Source organism: Mauremys reevesii, linkage group 1, assembly GCF_016161935.1.
Source record: "Mauremys reevesii isolate NIE-2019 linkage group 1, ASM1616193v1, whole genome shotgun sequence".
Taxonomy (NCBI): domain Eukaryota; kingdom Metazoa; phylum Chordata; order Testudines; family Geoemydidae; genus Mauremys; species Mauremys reevesii.
This window is the reverse complement of record NC_052623.1, coordinates 41,777,766-41,798,373: the sequence shown is the minus strand read 5'-3', so window position 1 is coordinate 41,798,373 and position 20,608 is coordinate 41,777,766. Positions and strand designations below refer to the sequence as shown.

Here is a 20,608-nt window from a genome sequence, read left to right as displayed (position 1 = left end):
GGGGGCGCTCATCCCGCGGCTCGGCTGGACCTCCCGCAGGCATGACTGCGGCAGCTCAAGCGGAGCCGCGGGTTCCGCGAACCGTCCGCAGCCACGGGGGGTCCAGCCGAGCCACGTGGGACCAGCGGACCCTCTGCAGTCATGCCCACGGGAGGTCCGCTGCTCCCGCGGCTCCGGGGCGCCTCCCGCGCATGACTGCTTGGGGCGGCCAAAACGGTAGAGCCGCCCCTGACAGGTACAGAGCTCTTGAATAAGAAAATGTAATTTTTATATAATTTATCTTCAGTGTAGACCTTTTTAATTAATTTAGCCTCACAACACAACTAAAAACTGCTTTAAGTTACAGCTGCCTGGCTGTTACAAGCTTAGTTGCTAGTCTGTGGGTATGTCTACACAGCGGCTAGGAGGTGTAATTCCCACATTGGGTAGATGTGCATGTCCTAGCTCTGATTGAACTAGTGTGCTAAAAACAGCAGTGTTGACATGGCAGCATGAGGAGTGGCTTGGGCTAGCGTCCAGATTACAATCCTGTCCGAGATCCTAGGTATGTACTTGAGCAGCTAAACTGAGCCACCACCTGAGCCACAGCAGCCACCTTTTGGCCTAGTCTGCATTACCAAGTTAGGGCGATGTATGCCTTGCATCAACCCAGTTGTGCATGTGTCTACACTTAAGGCCCTGTCTACACTATAATGTTTGGCTGATGCAAGTTACATTAAAATACCACTGCCGCAGTTAGCATATTGCAGACTTAGCTCCTTGCATTGGCACTGTGTGTAGTCATCAGGAGTGCTTGTGTTGATGCAGTGCTGCATTGTGGGTATTGTAGTGAGCAACCCACCGCCGTTCAGAACGCTGTCTTGGGCGTGAGTGAACTGGGCAGGCGTGACTGGGAGCAAGGTTTCAACTTCCCATAAAGCAATGTTCTCCATCCCATAATATTGGAATCCCATAATTGTCACACCTGTTTTCAATTTCCCACAAACCGATGCGGGGCTTGTTGCTGTCTGCCATCTCTGACAGAAGCATGGAGCCTGCACAGCTCTGCAGTATTGTCGTGAGCGTTGCAAGCACAGGAGGCACGGTCCTCTGGTATTTGTAGAGCCGCAAGAACTGCAGGGAACATGCCAATTTCTTGGAGGACAAATTGCCATGGGACATAGTGAGAACCAATTCATGGGTGTTAGTGGCATTCACAGAGCATCTGCAGACTGTGGAGCACCGCTTCTGGGTTGAAGAAATGAGCACCGACTGGTGGGATGGCCTCGTAATGCAGGTTTGGGATGATAGGCAGTGGCTGCAGAACCTTTGGCTGTGCAAGGTCATATTCCTGGATCTCTGCACTGAGCTTGCCCCAGCCCTCCAACTCAGGGACACCAAACTAGGAGCAACTCTGATAGTTCAGAAACAAGTGGCAATCACACTGGATGCTTGTAATGGTGGATTGCTACTTCTCAGTGGGAGTCATTTTGGAGTGGTGTAGATGTGCGGCCTCACCCCTGTGGCGCCTCCTGCTGGTGACTTCCAGGAATTAGCTCGTTCCAGCTCTGGAGCGCCCTCTGCAGGCCGGTGATCCACCTGTCCCCCATGTCCCTCCCTGGACCCCGGCACCCCTTTAACTGGAGTGCTGCCCCCTGGCAGTACCCCACCAATCTGGGTCTCCCCTCCCTGGGGAACCCCCAACCCACTATCCCCACTTCACCTCAGTTTTGGCTACTGCCCAGTGTCCATCTAGCCCCCATTCACTGGGGCAGATTGCAGTATCAGCCACTCATCATCAGCAAAGGGGTCTGGACTGGCTACCTATACCCACTCTCAGGCTGCCCCTCTGCAAGCCTAATACCTAGATGGGCCTAGAACTAGGCCCTGCAGCCTGGGGAGTTGCTGGCCTAGGGCTTCCTAGCTCCTAAGGCCTTGCCCCAGCCCCGCCTCACTCTAGGTCCCCTGGGTGAGTTCCCCAGCAACCAGGCCTGTCTCCCTCTCCAGTCAAAGAGAAACTGCTCCCTCTAGCTTCCCTGGCCTCCTTATAAGGCCCAGTTACCTAGTTTGGGGCATGGCCCCAGCTGCAGCCACTTCCCTCAATCAGACTGGGTTTTACCTTGCCCAGCCCCAGCTCTCTGCAGGGCTTTTCCAACCCCTCCAGGGTCAGAGCGGATGCTCACCTCGCTACAAGTGGAAAATCCACAGTGAAGGTCGTTGTGATGCAGGTGTGTAGGGCCATTAATAGTCTCTTGCTGCGGAGGACGGTGACTTTCAGCAATGTGCAGGACATTGTGGCTGGAGCAATAGACGACACACATATCCCTTGTTTGGCCCCAGAGCACCTTTCCACAGGGTACATGGATAGAAAGGGTTACTTTTCTACAGTTAGGCAAGTGCTGTTGGATCACTGGGGATTTACTTCATTGCCATCAGTGTTGGCTGGTCAGGGAAGCTGCATGATGCTTGCTTCGTTCAGATCGCTACAAGCAGGGACCTTCTCTGCTAACTGGTGGATTTTACCGCTGGCAATGTTGAACTGCCAATAGTGATCTTTGGGGGGACACAACCTACTCCTTACGCCCCTGACTCATGAAGCTGTGTGCCAGTCATCTTGTCAGCATCAGGGAAAGATTTAACTATCAACTCAGCAGGTGCAGAATGACAATGACAGTGGGAGGTGACAACTAGGTTTGTGTAGTCAGAGGGGGTTTTATTGTCACCTTGTTGTCACCATCCCACAGCTATAACCCACACTCAGTGAGGACCTGTGATGTGGGCTCTATTCACCACTGAACGGTGCCTCCTCCTGGTGGTTCTGGTGATTAGCTCTGTCAGGCCAATGCCCCTTCCTTCCATTGTCTCTTTCTCCAATGTGCAGCCCCTCTCTCGCTCTAGGAGCTGCTGCTGCCTCTTTGTGACTCAGTCCTCCGACCAGGTCACTCAGCCATTTCCCCTTCCAGGGTAAAGTCCTTCAAAGTCTCTTCTGTGCAAGCGGCATTAGGCAGTCCTCACATCCACCTCCCTGACCCTATCTCTGCTGCAGTGCCCCAGGCAGTCTTCTAATTCATTGTCCCACACAGTACCACTGTGCAGTGGTTTGTAGAGGAACCTACCAAGGGCGCTTTACCAAGCAGTCAAGGTTTGCAGCTTCCCTGACCTTATTGATCTCATTGCTGGACTACTTCTTCCCTGCTTCTTCTCTTCCTTCTCCCTTATCTCAGGGAGTGGGACTTCAGGCTTCCTCCCTGCTGCCTTCCCACACTATTTCCAGCCTCCCAGATATATAGAAGCCCTGCCTGTTTCCTGACAGGTGAGCTTCCTTCTCATTATCTCCCTCCACATAGGGTCCTAGATCCTGGGCTCCAGCCCGGGCCCAGAAATCTACACAGCCATGAAACAGCCTTGCAGCCTGAGTCGGATGGCAGGAGCCAGCTATGGGTTGTTTTTTTTTCTGTGTTAACATGCCCTAAAAATCATGGACTCAGTAGAGACACTGGATTTATGGCTTATTACAACAATCTATAACCCACTTACAACACCCATCCCAGCTGCTTCCCCCTCCCTTCATTTCCTTCCTATGACTGGAGTGGTCTTAATGGGCCGTTTCACCTTGAGTGGTTCCTTGAAATATGTGTCAACTACTTATACCAGTGGTCCCCAACCTTTTCGTCTGGCGCCCACCAGACGAAGGACTGTGGCGGCGGTGGAGCACCCACTGAAATGCCGCTGAATTTTGGCGGAATTTCGGCGGCAATGCCTCTCGATGACGTCGCTTGTCGGCGGCAAGTGACGTCATCGAGAGGCACCGCCGCCGAATTTCTGCGGCGTTTCGGCGGCAACACCTCTCAATGATGTCACTTGCCGCCAACAAGTGACGTCATCGAGAAGCAGCGCCGCCGAAACACCGCAGAAATTCAGCAGCATTTTGGCGGATGCTCCACTGCCGGCCAGGACGCAGGCGCATTTAGATGGCACCCGCGGGCACTGCGTTGGGGACCCCTGACTTATACTAAGCAATCTGACTTATACTAAGCAATCTCTTGAATTTAGCAATGACACTCAGTTTCCCAGACCTGAAGAAGAGCTCTGTGTAAGCTCAAAAGCTTGTCTCTCTCACCAACAGAAGTTGGTCCAATAAAAGATATTTCCTCACCCACCCTGTCTCTGGCTGTTCCTGGGACCATCACGGTTACAACACTGCACAGACAGAAGGGCTATCAGACAAGCTCAACGAGGAGCTATATGGCTTAAGGAGGCTTTGAAAGAGCACTTTAACAGCAAAGCAAAGTAATGCGCTCTAGTGTACTGCACTCAACCTGGCACTGCGGTTTGGGGGCCTGTTAGGAATTGTGTGATGCTTGCAGCTAATAATGTTGGGATGCTCGCTATACATTTATGATGACTACTCTGTTTGGCATTGGCCCTCTGGGTTGTGAGTGTACAAGACCACAACTTTCACTGCCACCAGGCATTGTGCCCCTGCAGCATTTCAAATGTAGACAGGCCCTTATATTTTTACTGCACTAACGTGCTCAGAGCTAGAACATGTACATCTACCCAGACTAGAATTACACCTCCCGATTGCAGTTTAGACACACCCTAAAACTATGTCTTCACTGCAGTTAACCCAAGTTAATGCCTCTTGAATTAGCTTAGTCTGAGTGCAAAATAATTGCAAAATGACCCTAGAACAGCACAAAATAATTGTATTAGTGATTGTATTAGCAGCAGCTGAGTTTTGGTAACTTGAGCTGTCGCCCATAGCCCATGATGGGCCAGCCAACTTGAGTTAAAAGCACCAATGCAGTCCAGTTTTGGGTTCTTGAGTATGTCCGCACTACAGTGTATAGAATAGACATACCCAAGATGGTTTTGATCTAGCGAGTTCTAATAAGAATAGCAGTGAAGCCACAGCAGATTGAGTGGCCACATGGGCTGCACAACCCCATCCAGGACCCTGGGTATGTATGTATTCGAGCGGTTAGTCTATGCTGCTGTAGATTCATTGCTATTATTATTTGAGCTAGCTAGTTCAATGCTAGCTGGCGTACGTCTACATGCTAACTGCAGTGTAGAAATACCCTTTGGGTTAGTGTACAGTGCAGCCATGAGTGTGATTTACAGCTCATGCAGCCATACCTCTGGTAGCTTTAATCTAGCTAACTTGCTAAAAATAGCAGTGAGGATGTGGCAGCATGGGCTGCACAAGGCTGTCTGACCCCCCAAGTATGTACTTGCATTGCTAGCCCCAGCTGAAGCCCATGCTCTCACTGATGTTTTTAGTGAGCTAGCTAGCTTACAGCTAATGCTGAGACATCTACATGTACTGCAGTTGCAGCTCAGAGGTACCCATATGCCTATACAGCAAATGATGATGTGATTTAGCACAGATAAGCATACCCATGCAAGCTTTAATATAGCTAGCAGAGCTACCAATAGTAGTGTAGATGTGGTGCCCAGGGCTTCGGCATAGGCCTTCTCATACTACAATCACACCTTCACTTGCAGCATAGACCTACCCTAGCGTGGGGATGAGACTTGAGTTAGGGTATGTCTACAGTGCAATCAGAGATGTGACTGCAACACACGTAGACATATCTGAGCTAACTTTGAGCCATAGCTAGCTTGAATAACAAGAACAGTGAAACTGGCAGCATAGGCTAGCTGCATGGTTACGTTCCAGGGTCCCCCATGGGTGGGTTTGTACAACCTGTGCTGCCAACTGACCTGCTTTGGCTTCACTGTTATTTGTGATTTAAACTAGCGTAGCTATGTCTACCCATGCTGCAGTCGCACCTCTGACTATAGAAGTACCTTTACTGGGGCAACACTCGACTTAGCTTAGCCATGAAGAACAAGCCCATAGTCAGATAGTTTTCAACAGCCACAGTTTTTTGTGATGTACATGAAAATCTGGTTGTATCTTTGCAATATTGCCAACACCAAGCATTCAACAATCATAGAATTTCAGATCAAGTTCATGGTCTTGGTCCTTGTGCTCAAAGCACTCCATGGCCAGTATATGTAAAAGATTGATGGTGGTTGACAACTCCACTCCTCTGGTACATGGGAGTTCTTATCACTAAAACTCATCAGTGCAGGAGACCGTGTGATCTGAGATTGTGGAATAAACAAACACCTCAGAAAGTAAGGAGCATCACAAACCTCACCATCTTCCACTCCAAGTGCAAGGCACTTTTCTTTGAGCTTGCCTTTTCAAACATAAACAGGTAGCAACAGGTGTATTTATTAGCTCCCCACCACCCTCCCCAAAACCAAACAACAAAACCCTTATCACAACCAGGCACCCATAACCAGCCTGTGAACTAGGCTAGGAATATAATTTGATATATTAACCTTGAATGTCTAGGAATACAACAAAGCTCAAAACTACTTTGAATTAAATAGAGAACATGCTTGAAAACCAAAGTGAGCTAGAACCCTTTTCCCATTTTTAGCTGGGCATAGGAAGAGGTGTGTGAGTTAAAGCAATGCTTGCACAGGAAGCGTTCGTTCTAATCACCATCAACAACTGCAGCGGAGTGTGATAGAAAATAGCAAAAATATCCACAGCTAATAATAACACTTTGCATTTCTGTAGCACCTTCCCTTCAAAGGTCTCAGCTCACTTCAAGTCACTCAGGAATTGAGCTTCACAGGAGGCTTGAGTTAGATAAGTATTATCCCTCTTTTACGTATTGGGTAACTGAGGCACAGAGAGTTTAGGTCGCACAGGGAGTCTGTGCAGAGCAAGGAATAGACCACAAGCCCTGGGTATCAGAATACCTAGCTACACTGGGTATCAGAATACCTAGCTACACTGGCGATATTCTCTGACTGGTTTTAAAACCACTTCAGCTAAACTGAGTTTAAAATTATTTAAAGAGATAGTATGAACTCAGTTTTAGATGATTTAAGTTGGCTTGATCTATTTTTACGGAATGGGTTCCAAGACTGTATGAGGTTAGAAAATGCTTCCAGTGTAGACAAGGCCCCATGTGCAAGTTTAAGTAGGAGGTGCGCTAAAAAATGGTATCAACCACATGTTAGAGTTGAGGAGCTAATGAAAGGGAGTGGAAGAAAGAACTAGATGCCAAGCTAAGAAATGGCTTCTTATTTTTCTCTGTAAATATTAAGATAATTAATTTTTTTGTTTAATTCTAAATTAATTACATTTTTCTTTTCCATTTACAGTCATATTTTGAAAACACTTGCGCTGGGTCAGGTTCTTTCCTTGTTTATCTGTGGGACTGCTGTTGCAAGCCAGTATTTAGCAGAACAGTACAAAGTGAACACTCCAATGCTACAAAGTTTTATCAACTATTGTTTGCTTCTTCTAGTTTATACAACAATGTTGGCATTTAGAAGAGGTATGTGAAATACTGTGGGAGGGATTTTGGTTCATAAAACTCTGTTTTCCTTGCATACTTTTCAGATTAATGCACTAAAACAGTGAGACATGCACTCTGTGAAGTATGGGCCAACTGAACACCTTGAGAGATCATAAAAGTAGGGGTCCACTCCTGCACCCACTGACATCAATGGTAAAACGCCCAATGACTCCAGTAGAAACAGGATTGGGCCATAGAAGAGTGAATGCACCTGAATATTGTGGGGAGAGTAAAGGAGGTTTTATTTGTTTCATAATTACTTTAAAATATAAACAAAATGTTTTTTTTTAAATGATCAGTGATAGCATAGTGAGAAGCTGGCAATTTTATGGCCCTGACCCCACCTTCAGATAAGCACGAGTGGACGCCTTTTCTTATACAGAACCCCACTGAAGTCTGTGGACCTAATTCTCAGTTACTGAATTCCTATACTTCTGTCAGGAATGAAGAGGGGCAGGATGTAACGGCAAAGGCAGCTTTAAGATACCTTTGCACTTCCCATATTCTGGGCTATATAATGCTATGCTCAGCCTTTTGAATAAATTAGAGCCGTCCTGAGGCTGCTGCTTTTCTTATTCATCTGCTCTTTAAACAGCCCTAGTCTTGTCAGTTTCTTTTCAAATGGAGCTCTTTCTATGAGGGAGGGATAGCTCAGTGGTTTGCACATTAGCCTTCTAAAACCAGGGTTGTGAGTTCAATCCTTCAATTCCCCTTTAGGGAACTGGGGTGAAAATCTGTCTGGGGATTGGTCCTGGTTGGAGTAGATGACCTTCCAACCCTGATATTCTATGCCTTTAATCATTTCTATTCCCTGTCTGTGGGCTGTTCTGTTTCTGCTTTACTTGTCTTCAGATGGGCCAACTAGAACCAAACACAGTAATATTGGTTCAAAGCAAGAGCTCTGAAATAAATATCCAGCATTCCTTTTGAAACAAATGTATATTGACTGAAGTTTTCTCTAACCAGGCAGTGACAGCCTTTTTCAAATTCTGAAAAGGAAGTGGTGGAAGTATATTCTGTTGGCACTAGTGGATGTCGAAGCTAATTACACAATTGTAAAGGCTTACCAGTACACAACCCTAACGAGTGTTCAGGTATGGGTTCTTTTCCCTTTCTGATTTGCTGTTTTTAAATCCATTTGAATCCGTTACTAACATGAGATTTTATAGTGCAAATATGGAACTGTTTTAAAATGGAAAAGGTTGTCAATATATGGAGTCCTCTCTGCAGTCTGGGGAATGGAGCATGCTGTGCCATGAGTAATACTTCTGGGAAGCAGTGAACATTTGCTCTTGGTATCCAGTGCCAAGTCTCTTGAATACAGCTATTATTTTGATAGAATGTGTTTTTAAGAGTTTGCTGACAACTGCTCCATTTCCTGGGTGGTGCAAAACAAGGATTTGGGCCAGATTGTGTCTGTCGGGCAAAGGCCCTTGTCAGGGGCAGGGTGGTGCTGTCCCCGCCCCAGGGAGCTCTGGGAAGCATTGTAACACAGTGGGGCACACCTGTTGCATGACACTCAGGCGGGTGCATTCTCATCCACGACCAACCAGTATTTCCGACCAGTGTGGAATGGGAGCAGGGCCATGGCCCCACCTGCCTCCTGTTCCTTTTCACCTAGTTTTGATGCGGCTTGTATCCCAAGGAGCACTGCAGGGAGCAAGGACTGCAGCTATGGCTGCCCCTTAGTGTGAGGAGAAGAGGGAGGTTCCTTTCACACCCTTCTGCTTGAGCAGCTGCATGGGAGTCAGCCACAGCCTGGCCCTAAGGGGCTCCAGCAGAGACAGAGATTTGTGAGTGTGACTGAAAGCACCCCTGTATTCACATCCTATGCACCACTGTAATAATCTTAGTACTAAATAGGCCTGTGAGGTATTACAAGGCTGGTCAATAATATCATGGTGGTGAAATGTATGTAGCAATATTATATGTAATGTTATGAAATCCCCCTGCATGGTGTTCCAACCCACACAGCCCTGCCCAGGCAGAAGTTGTTGAACAGGCCTATCCTAAACAAAGGAATGTGTGACATGAGTAGTAGACAGGGTCCTCGAGACAGCAAGGGGAGGAAATGACAGGAGATGAAGCAAAATTTGCATTTCAGCAAACACAGGTGAAAAAGAAGATGATGGTGCCTTCTTCACCACCAGATTCCCTGTCGCCTTCTTTACTGCTTGATTAAACTTTGCTTTGAGGATAACCTTCAGAAGAAACCACTTTAGAGGTTCAATGGACTATACAAGAGTGGGGCAGAGAACCCTCATTATCTCTCTCTCTTTCACCTAAGGAGACAAAGTAACCAGGGCCTTTGAGCCTCTGGGAGAGATCTTGACCAAGGAAAGGGTCAGTCACCAGATTGCTGGAAAGACTGTGGGTGAGAAAGGCCATCTTAAACAAAGCCTTGACCAAAAACTTGCTAGATTAGGTTTATTTTTTAGATTTATGTTTTCACTTTCATCTCCTGTACCTGAATTCACTTAAAAATCCTATCTTCTTTTGTAATAAACTTGTTTTATTTTTTAAAATAAGCCAATCCAGTGCTGTGTGTAAATTGAACTGTTTGGTAACTCCAGTTAAAGTAGCAAACTGTTGAATATTTACCCTTTACAGGGACAATAAACCTTTAATATCTGAACTGTCCAGGAGATACTCCTGGGGAAAGGCTGTGCAACTGCAGTGCAGCTGAATAATGCTCCCCCTCTCCCCCCAGTCCCTTTGCTTCCTGGCAGAAAATTGTTTCTGTCAGGAAGCAAAGAGTAGCTGCACCAGTACTCACCTCACCCTGGCAGCTCAGATGCTCTGTTTGGGCTGGGGGCGGGAAGGTAAATCTCTGGGGGAGGAGGGTCTGGGGATGCCCCAGCCACCCAGAGACTGTTAGTCCCAGCTTGGGGGTGGGGGAGAGGATGGAGACAGAGTTCTCCCTCCCCCTCCCCTGCACAGAGCAGCCGGGGCTGGGTCAGATCAAGACCCAGAAATGTACCCTAGCTGCAGGAAGCTCTGCACCGGGGGTGGGGGATTTGGCTGCAGGGGCAGGGTGAGGCTTCGGCTGAGGGAGGGTTCCAGGTGCGGGGGGGCGGCGGATGAGGCTCAGTGGGGTTGGGTGCAGGACAGGAGGGCCAGATGCACGGGGTTTGGGTGGACAAGGAGCAGCTCCTGTACAGTGACCCCTCCCCCCAGCCATGCACCAAGAACCCCCCTCCTCCGGAGCCCCCTCTGCATCAGGAGCCCCTTACACCTAGGGTGACCAGATGTCACGCTTTTATAGGGACAATCCCGATTTTTGGGTCTTTTTCTTATTTTGGCTAATTTTCCCCCCCCCCCCCCCATTGTCCCGATTTTTCACATTTGCTGTCTGGTCACCCTACTCCCGCCCATAAACCCGCCCCCCCCACCGATTCCTCCAAGCCCCAACCCTGCCAAGCCTCACTCCCTGCATCAGCAGTCCTCTCTCCCCCCGCACTGAACCCTAACCACTGTCACCTGGACTCCCCTGCAGAGTCCCATTCCCCCTGCACCCAAAACCCCACACCGAGCTGCCCACACCCATATTGTGCCACACAGAACCCTGGAACTCTTGAGGGAATTCAGCAACAAAAAAAATTAAAAATTAAAATTCTGCAAAATTCTGTGTATTTTAATTGTCAAAATAGCACAGAAACACAACAATATAATCACACCATTTTCAATTATTTTGGTAATTTATTTCAAAATACTTGTCAGCAAATAGTTGAAAATGGTGAGATTATATTGTTATTTTGACAAATACAATATGCAGAATTTTTCACAATTTTAAAATATTGTGTACAGAATATTTAATTTTTTGTCAGAGAATATTTAATTTTTTTGGCTCAGAATTCCCTCAGGAGTAAGGAGAGGGCTGGATAGTGCAGAACTCACATTTCTGGGAAATGTTGGGACTCGGAGTGTGTTGGGTCCACCCTACAAATAGTAACCAAGGGTGAGGGAAGCCAAAGTGTGACCGGTGTGTTGCTGACAGGCTGCTGGGGTCAGAGTTGCTGGACCAGGGCTGTAGCTATACACAGGGTGTGACATGCTTGCTGTTTGGCTGTTTGTGTGCAGCCCAGGTTGGGAGCTACAACAGCAAAGCACTTTGAGGCACCCAAGCTTGCACGGGAGGTGGTGACACAGCCCCTCACTGGTCTGTCCTGCATCTAGGAATGTGACAGTGAATGAGCCAGTCAGGGAGAAATAGGTGTTTAAAATACAGAGAGAGGCCCGAGTCATAATGTTTAGCCCTGTCTCCGGCTCTGGATTTCCTCAAGGCTGGTCACTGCTGGATACAGGCTACTTGACAAAATGGCCCTGTGGGCTGCCCCCTTAAAGCAAGTTCAGGATCCTCTGCATCAGTGAATCGATGGAGCTTGAAATCAGCCTCATGATTCTTCTCAGTGGGAAACTTCCACTCAGTGGGAAACTTCCATATGCTTTCAACAAAAGAAAAGCAAAATGATTTTCTTTAGGTTAGCAGATGTTTGCACTGCAAGGAAGGGTCTTGTAGATTTTTTGCAGCGATAACATTGAGATGGCAACTGCTATTTCCCGGTAGGTAAAGGAAAAAGGATTTTGGTGCACATGTGCAATGGTTTATCCTGTCAGAGTGCAGACAATGCCAGTGGAAATTAGAATTCTAACAAGGACATGTTTAATTTCATGCCATCGTCTAGCTGAACTAATAATTGAAATAAGTTGTTTGACCATATACTTCACAGCACAAAATATGCGATATTGAAAGAAAGATCGCTTTATATTAAGAGCCCATTTACAAATGGCTTTTGAATAATTATAGATGTTATCAACATGTTCCTAATATAGACAAAAGTATTATCTATTATAGACGTTTATAAGCACATTAGTTGAAGGTGTTCTAATGGTTATAAGCAAATCTGTAATAATTGACTAACCATTTATTAAAACATCTATTAGCTGTTTATAAATGAAACCTTAGTATAAAGTGTGGCCAAAAACTGAGCTGAGACAGAACATCTGGTAAATCAAATTGGAGGGTCATTTTTTTCCTTCCTGTGAAAAAGGAGGGCAAAATTGAACAGCACCAGAGAGTTTGCTGAGGTGCTAGTAGCAATAACTCCAAATGTCAATTGCCTACTGCCCCATAGGTGTCTTAGAGCGCTATTGTATGAACCATTATTCTTATAAGTAATCCCAGTGACATCAGTGGGCCAGATTCACTGCTATGCTTCAGCTGCTTTGCCCTTCTCTGATCATAGTGCTAGAAGATGGTATCCAAGGCCAGCTGTAGGCACTGCAGGGCCTGATTCAAAAGAGCTGCCGCTGAAGACAGTGGCGGGACTTCGGTGGCAGCTCTATTGGCTGCCGGTGCCTTCGGCGGCCGTTGGTGGAGGGTCCTTAGGGGCTCGGGGCCCGATTTGGGGGAGTCGGGTGAATCGCCCTAAAGCTGGCCCTGATGGTATCTTATACTAGAGGGCTCTGTAATCTAGCACAGTGGTCTCCAAACTTTTTTGATCGCGCACCCCTATCAGTAACAAATTTTTGAACACGCACCCCCAATATATGTATATTTATTTATGTATAAATTATATACATGTACTACTATACTAATATATTATGTACATTATAAAACATACACAAAAAATAGAAATTAAAAAAGGATGAGATAAAGATGCAATAAACAATATTTTTTTTAAAATCTTATTTATTAACGGTACAAAAACCCTTTTTGCTCTCACAACAAAAATATTATAATATTTTTTAGTGAGAGCAATGTGATTAAATATGCTTCCTGATTTCTGAACATCTTGGTTTAACACTTTGTGATATAGCGATTCGAAGGTCTGGATTAGGGTTAGGGTGCGGGAAGGCGCTCAGCGTGGAGGTGCGGGGTCTAGGAGGGAGTTAGGGTGCGGGAGGGCACTCAGGGTGGGGTGCAGGATCTGGGAGGGAGTTAGGGTGCGGGAGGGCGCTCAGGGTGGAGGTGCGGGTCTGGGAGGGAGTTAGGGTGCGGGAGGGCACTCAGGGTGGAGGTGCGGGGTCTGGGAGGGAGTTAGGGTGCGGGAGGGCACTCAGGGTGGAGGTGCGGGGTCTGGGAGGGAGTTAGGGTGCGGGAGGGCACTCAGGGTGGAGGTGCGGGTCTGGGAGGGAGTTAAGGTGTGGGAGGGCACTCAGGGTGGGGTGCAGGATCTGGGAGGGAGTTAGGGTGCGGGAGGGTGCTCAGGGTGGAGGTGCGGGGTCTGGGAGGGAGTTAGGGTGTGGGAGGGCACTCAGGGTGGAGGTGCGGGGTCTGGGAGGGAGTTAGGGTGCGGGAGGGCACTCAGGGTGGGGTGCAGGATCTGGGAGGGAGTTAGGGTGCGGGAGGGCGCTCAGGGTGGAGGTGCGGGTCTGGGAGGGAGTTAGGGTGCGGGAGGGCACTCAGGGTGGGGTGCAGGGTCTGGGAGGGAGTTAGGGTGTGGGAGGGCGCTCAGGGTGGGGTGCAGGATCTGGGAGGGAGTTAGGGTGTGGGAGGGCGCTCAGGGTGGGGATGCGGGGGAGGCTCAGGGCTGGGGCAGGCAGGAGGTGCAGAGCACTTACCTGGGGCAGCTCCTGTTTGGTGCAGGGGGTGTGCAGGTGGCTCTGTGCAGCACAGCACCGCCCCCTTGGCCATGATTCTGGGAGCCGTGATTCTGGGAGCTGCACCCCCGTCCCCTTCCCCCCCGCCAGGCAGGGCCACCTGAACACAGGGGCTTTAGGGGCTGCAGGGCCCGGGGTTAAGGGGGCCCCGGGGCCCTGGCCTGCAGCTCTAAAGCCCCTTTCGGAATGCGGCCCTGCGAGCACAGGCTGGAGGACTCAGGAGGAGCAGGGGCAGCCGCGCAGCCAGCGGCCGGAGAGAAGCGGCGCTTTCCCCTTCAAAGCGCCACTTCTCTCCAGCCGGCTTTGAAGGGGAAAGCGCCACTTCTTTCCAGCCCCTGGCTGTATGGCTGCCCCTGCTCCTCCACAGGCCGGAGGACTCAGGGCCGCATTCCGAAAGGGGCTTTAGAGCTGCAGGCCAGGGCCCCCTTAGCCCAGGGCCCTGCATCCCCTAAAGCCCCTGCGTTCCAGGTGGCCCTGCCTGGCTGGGGGGAGGAGCTTCCCCACTCGCTCCCTCCCTCCCTCGGCTGCCCTTTCCCCCCCCCCCCCGGCAGCGCTCCTCCTACCGCGCCTCCCCAAATGATCGTCTTGAGCACCCCCTGGGGTGTGCGCACCCCACTTTGGAGACCACTGATCTAGCAGATAAAGACATAACAAGATCCAGTTGAAGTTGGAAAAATTCAAACTGAAAATAAGATTTTTTTTTTTAACTGAGGGTGATTAACCGTTGAAACAGATTACCAAGAAAAATTACCCATCCTTTGGATGTTTAAATCAAGATTGGAACTCTTTCTAAAAGATGTGCTCTAGCTCAACCACAAGTTATTGGCGTTATTGGGCTAGATGTAGGAATCACTGGCTGAAATTCTGTGGAGGTCAGAATAGATCCTCTCATGGTACCTTCTGGGCTTAAAAATCTATTAAAGTTTTTTATTTTAAAAATGATTTTTTTCGGTCTGGGCTGGAGGGCTGTCTGATGATTAGAAAACTAGTGAAATGGTGACTGCATTTATCTATAAATAGTGAAAGGGACATTTTTAGACAGATTGTCTAAAACTCTTTGCTTTTGCTTATTTTTGGTAAAACCTATTTGACATCAATGACTATCATTTCACGCAGATGAGGCTTTGTTAAAGATTCAGCAATCTCAGATAGATTCCCTAATATCTCTGGCTGGTCTTTCAGCAAAATCAGGGAAGACAAGATTTTACATTCCTGACATTTCTAAAGGTTAAAAAAAAAGAAAGCAGAAAACAAACAAACATCCTTAAACACTCTCCCCACAACTCCTTTGACTTTATCCATCACTGAAAACCAGAAAGAGGACACACACAGTTTTAAAAATTCTTTGCAGGTCACATTTAAGTGCTTCATTCTACGAGACAACCACCTTAGAGCTTAGTTATGATTTATCCCTAAGCAGATGCACAGGGGAGTAACTGGACATAAGGCTGTATAGCCTGTATGGCTGGGCAGGGCTTGTGAGTCTGTGCATGGTGGAGGGAAGAGATGGAGCTTTGCATCTGATGCTCATTTCTCTGAGCAGGTGGGTTGGAAGCGGGGCAGAGACTAGACAGAGCAGTGGTAAAGCTCTCTTACATGTCACTGGCTGGATGAGAAGGGGGAATATACAGAAGGTAGAAGTGGGCTGTTGTTGCAATTTCCCTTCACCCACCCAAAAATATTAGCTCAAGGGAAACTGATGCAGAGGGACATCTCAGGCTATGTCTATACTGCAGGTGCTACAGTAGCACAGCTCTGGTGCTGCATCAGCATTGTAGTGTAGACATTTGCTACAATGAAAAAAGGATTTTTTCCCTCGAGAGGGGGTAGCTAGGGTCAACAGCAGAATTCTTCCATCAACCTTGTGGTGTCCATACCTGGGCCTAGGTCAGCTTAGCTACATCGCTCAGGGGTGTGTATTTTTACATCACTGAGTGAAACGGCTAGGTTGACCTGTTTTAGATGTAGATCAGTCCTCAGAGTCACCATTCCTTTCTGGAACTCCTCCTGGGATGGGGTAGTTAAACACCTCCCTACATAGGGCTGAAAGTAAACTCTCAACCTAGCCTTTAATTACAGATAATGGAGTAACAGAGCTGTGAAATCTAGAACAATGTGCATTGTTGTTCCAGCAAATAAATGACACCTTTAGTTTAACACTAGACAAAACCACAGAATTCAGTGGTGCCAGAGGAAGTGTAAATGTTTTCATTCTTACGATAAAGCAAATGCTACAGTGGAATGTTTGGTCAGAACATGTTCTCATAACAGCCTTGGTAGGTCCCTGTACATCTGTGGCCTTCTCAAATAGGGCAAACTGGAGAGAATCCAGGGAACAGAGAAAAAATTGATAGCAGGATTAGACGGAGCATGTGATTTATGAAGCACAATTAAGATTTAACCTGTGACAATTCCTCTTTCTGCTGTCTTGATTTTAGTTGAAATATTCTGTATAGATATGAGCAAGTGAAAACATGGGGTAGTAAACAAAAGTCATTTCGCAGCCTTGCTTTTGTAAGTGGTAATCACACTTCAGTAACAGGAGTATGCAGAATAAAACACTGAAATGATGTATTTAGAAAGGCAAAAAGTAACAGTGAACATTAAGGACGGAGGGTTAAATCTTGATCATGGTACTTACGTGAGAAGTTCCATTGATTTGGCACTTATGTTTGGATATGACTCCAGGAGATCAGTTTTTAATAGGTATGTTTTAGTTCTGGTAAGTTTCAGTGATTTGAAGTATAATGTACAGGGCCTTGTGGGAAGCTGGACCTAAATTTGGCTGTAGTCCCTTGACCCTCACTTTCTATGGCAGACTAGAAAGTCAACATCAGTTTCTGGCAAATTCCTACAGGAAAGGTGTTTTTTGTTTTTACTGAATTAGATATAAAAAATGAATAATACAATTGGCACAATGTTCTTTGTGTTGCTTAATTTTCTGTTACATTCAATCTGTTTTATACTGCAACCCAGTTTTCAGTTTTGAGTATACTACAGAGTTTATGATAATGCATTGCTGTATTGTAGATGTTTTCTGGAAGAAACTGGAGGCTTTGAAAATTGACTATGGGATAGCTGTTTCCCTCAAAAATTCTTTACAACTTTCCTTTCAGTAGCACTAAATGAACCAAAACATAGTTTTTTCAGCAGAAGCCATTTTAAAAATGCAGAGCCAGATTTTGGTCTCAGTAGCATTAGTACAAAGCTGCAATAACTCCATTATTTTTACTGGATTTACTCCAGATTTTCACTGGTGTAACTGGGATCAGAATCTACCCCATAGTTCAGCTTTCAAAGTAGAAAAGGGGAAAAAGAAAAAAACCCAGATGAGCATGACCAGATTTAGCTACTTTAGTGTGGCAAAATAAAACCACATAAAAAGAGAAAAAAGCGAAATCCACACAAAAGTCCTCTTTCTAGTAGTTCAGTGGCCCCTGGAGGAACTTGGGGTTAGCAGCAACATTTTCAACACTCTCACTCCTAATGATAGTAGGAGTGAGCAGACCCATTGTGAGTATAATACACTTAGTTTATAGATACGAGAGACTTTCCACTCAGTAGCATCCACACCTGCCTAAGTCACATAATGGCTTTGATGGCAAAATGTGGGCCCGATTCCCCTCTGACCTAAACTGGCTTTACACTGGTGTCACTTCATTGACTTCCGTAGGCTTACTCCTGATGTACTCTGGTGGAGAATGAAGTCCATGGTTGCCCTCTGGATGGTGAAATCAAGATTATTTTTTTTTGGCAGGTTTCTAATTAAAAACTGTTTCTCTATACACATAGCTTCTGGACTGCTTTGGGATCCCTGTGTTGATGGCTCTATCATGGTTCATTCTGCGTGCAAGATACAGACTCATCCATTTCATAGCTGTTGCCGTCTGCCTGTTGGGTGTGGGAACTATGGTTGGTGCAGACATATTAGCTGGGAGGCAGAACAGTGAAGGTAAGGAATTGGTTATCATCTGGGAAGAGTGTGGAGACATGGGTTTCACGACATTCTTACTTTCAAAGAGGAGACAAAAGAAGAGAAATGAATGGGTTTGGCTCTATTCCAGGGTGACACCCTCTATTTCAGGTTAACATCCTTCCAAACTCTAGGACTTCTGTCTTTTCAGACTGCAGACATGGGGGTGGAGCCATATGTTACAGGATTCTCTTCTACTTGTCCTGGAGAACAACACTCCCACTTTTGGTTCCTTTGTGGAAGTGTAGTAGCTCCTCACTCCCCAAAGACAGTATTTGAGGACTTGTATTCAGGCTTATGGGGATGGTGGTATCCGTTTATCTGCAGACCTGGGTTAATGCTACTGCCTCAAAGACTGAGGCCAAGATTCTCAAAAGTATTTAGGTGCCTAACTCCCAATGAAATCAATGGGAGTTAGGCATCTAAATACCTTTGAGGATCTGGGCCCAAGTTCACTAAGCCCGGCTCCTATCTTTTTGCACCACCCCAAAGGCATGAAGGGGCCAGAAGGCTAGCAGCTCTCTGCAGCTGGAGATGCTGCTTCTATAGGGGAATCCCTGTGTGGCATAGAAGTCGGTGTCAGTGGCATGCTGGGGATGGAGGATGTGTGACCAGGAAGGCTGGCTCCTTGAGGCCAATGGCCAACTGGGCATAGATTAGAGCAGGATTAGGGCTGCTCTAAACTATGCTGGGGCCAAAACAATCTTGAGCCAGCACCAGCATTAGGGAGCCACAGCGAGATCCTCTGCAGCTTGCCCATTACCTTGGGTTGCCAACATTGTATTTCAAGAATAAGGGACCATTTTCTTAGTACCTCTGCCCCACCCCTCCTTCCGATATCATTATTAATTATCATTATTAATAATAGGCAGTACTTATCTACCTTCACCAAGGGTATTTCTTGCTGCTTTTTGCAGCACTCAGCAACTCCTGATCTTGTTGTACAGAGTTGAAAAAATAAGGGACATCCCTTATTTTTTCATCTCTGTACAACAAGATCATTGGCAACCCTGCTGTGTACAGCACTTATTGGGTGCAGCTGAGTACTGTGGCCTATGTGTATGTTTATCTCTTTTAACCTCTCCTCAAATAAAACTTTGCCCTTTAGATTTTGGAGTTAATTAAAACTTCTAGTAATTAGTACTGTTGCAAACCAAAGAGCATGTGGATGAGTTCTCTTTGGCTAGAGCTAACATATCAACATGTCTTTAGTCCAATTAAAAAACTTATAATGGGCCTGGAACTGCAACTGCTAAATATACTGAATAGCACCTACTTACACAACCAGTCTCATTGATGTCAGTGAGTCTTTTCATATGACTTAGGCTTTGTCTACACTATAGAGCTTTTAGCTATCTCAATTATCAGAGCAGGAGCCGTGTTAGTCTGGATCTATAAAAAGCGACAAAGAGTCCTGTGGCACCTTATAGACTAACAGACGTAAATCCTAGGAGAAACGAGTCAAGGTGAACCTCAGGTGGGAGGTGTAGTTTGACCTCGACTAGCTACATGGAGGTAAAACCCCCTTCTGCCTTGTCTCCACCAGGATTTTACAGCTATCTCAATGTAAAAAGACATCTTTTTTGGAGTGAAGGCATAGTCATAGTGCTACTTGACATTAGTAAGCATGACTAATGTTTGATAATGGGCTCTTCAATCTAGCAGAGAAAGGTATAACACGATCCAGTGGCTGGAAGCTAAAGCTAGACAAATTCAGACTGCAAATAAGGTGTACATTTTTAACGGTGAGAGTAATTAGCCATTGGAACAATTTATCAAGGGTCGTGGTGGATTCTTCATCATTGACAATTTTAAAATCAAGATTGGATGTTTTTCTAAAAGATCTCCTCTAGGAATTATTTTGGGGAAGTTCTATGGGCTGTGTTGTACAGAAGGTCAGACTCGATGAGCAGAATGGTCTCTTCTGGCCTTAGAATCTATGACAGAATAGAGTCCAAAGGGAAAATCTTCCTTCCCTGAGATTTCTAGATTTGTCATGATTCATCCATCATAGATACAACTTAGATATACTTCTTGCAAGAAGTGTCTTAGTCCTTCCCCCAGCTCCCAGTCATGTTTCCTAAAGAATGACTATCAAACTGCTTGGGGAAGAGGTTTTAAATCAAATCAAGGACTTTAATGAGAGCAACGATCTGGCTATTGAACTGATGCATAAGGGCATTACCTGAAGACTGTTGGCATTACAGGGAATCCCATTAGTATAGTATAAAAGGCTTATTTTAGCCCATATCATGCAATCACAGACTCGTAGCACCCACTTAAGAGCTTTCATAGACTTTGAGCCTAATTCAGCTCCCCCGGAAATCAATAAATTGACTTTAATGGGAGCTGAATCAGGCCCTTAATGCAGAAGAAATGAATCAATGGTCTGAAAGGTAGGATTCTTCTGGATTCTGCTGGAATTCCCACACAGTGCTTAACCCTATCAGAACTACATAGAACTAGACCTTACTAAGTGTGTTTTTTAACCTTTAAAATAAAAACCAAAAGCTAAGCTGGTCCCAAACTTTTCAAGGGTGGCTGGAACCTTTGGCATTGTCAGCCTTCGGTTTGCAAGTGATTGGTCACAAGCAGGACAGAAACAATCCCCTCTTCCTAACCTGAAAGGTGGAGACATTAGAAATAAACTTGTTTATTT

General features: G+C 46.5%; 1 protein-coding gene across 3 annotated transcripts in view; it reads left to right on the top strand.

The window, feature by feature from the left end:
• The window catches only part of SLC35F2 (solute carrier family 35 member F2), a 38,600-nt gene that overhangs the window by 5,126 nt on the left and 12,866 nt on the right, over nt 1-20,608 (top strand). For 2 of the 3 annotated variants that reach the window (XM_039519359.1, XM_039519360.1), the window contains exons 2-4: nt 7,177-7,352; nt 8,340-8,467; nt 17,769-17,928. In XM_039519359.1, coding sequence (XP_039375293.1) covers nt 7,177-7,352; nt 8,340-8,467; nt 17,769-17,928 — 464 coding nt within the window. The remainder of the gene's footprint in view (nt 1-7,176; nt 7,353-8,339; nt 8,468-17,768; nt 17,929-20,608) is intronic. The other variant, XM_039519361.1, reaches the window with a different exon arrangement.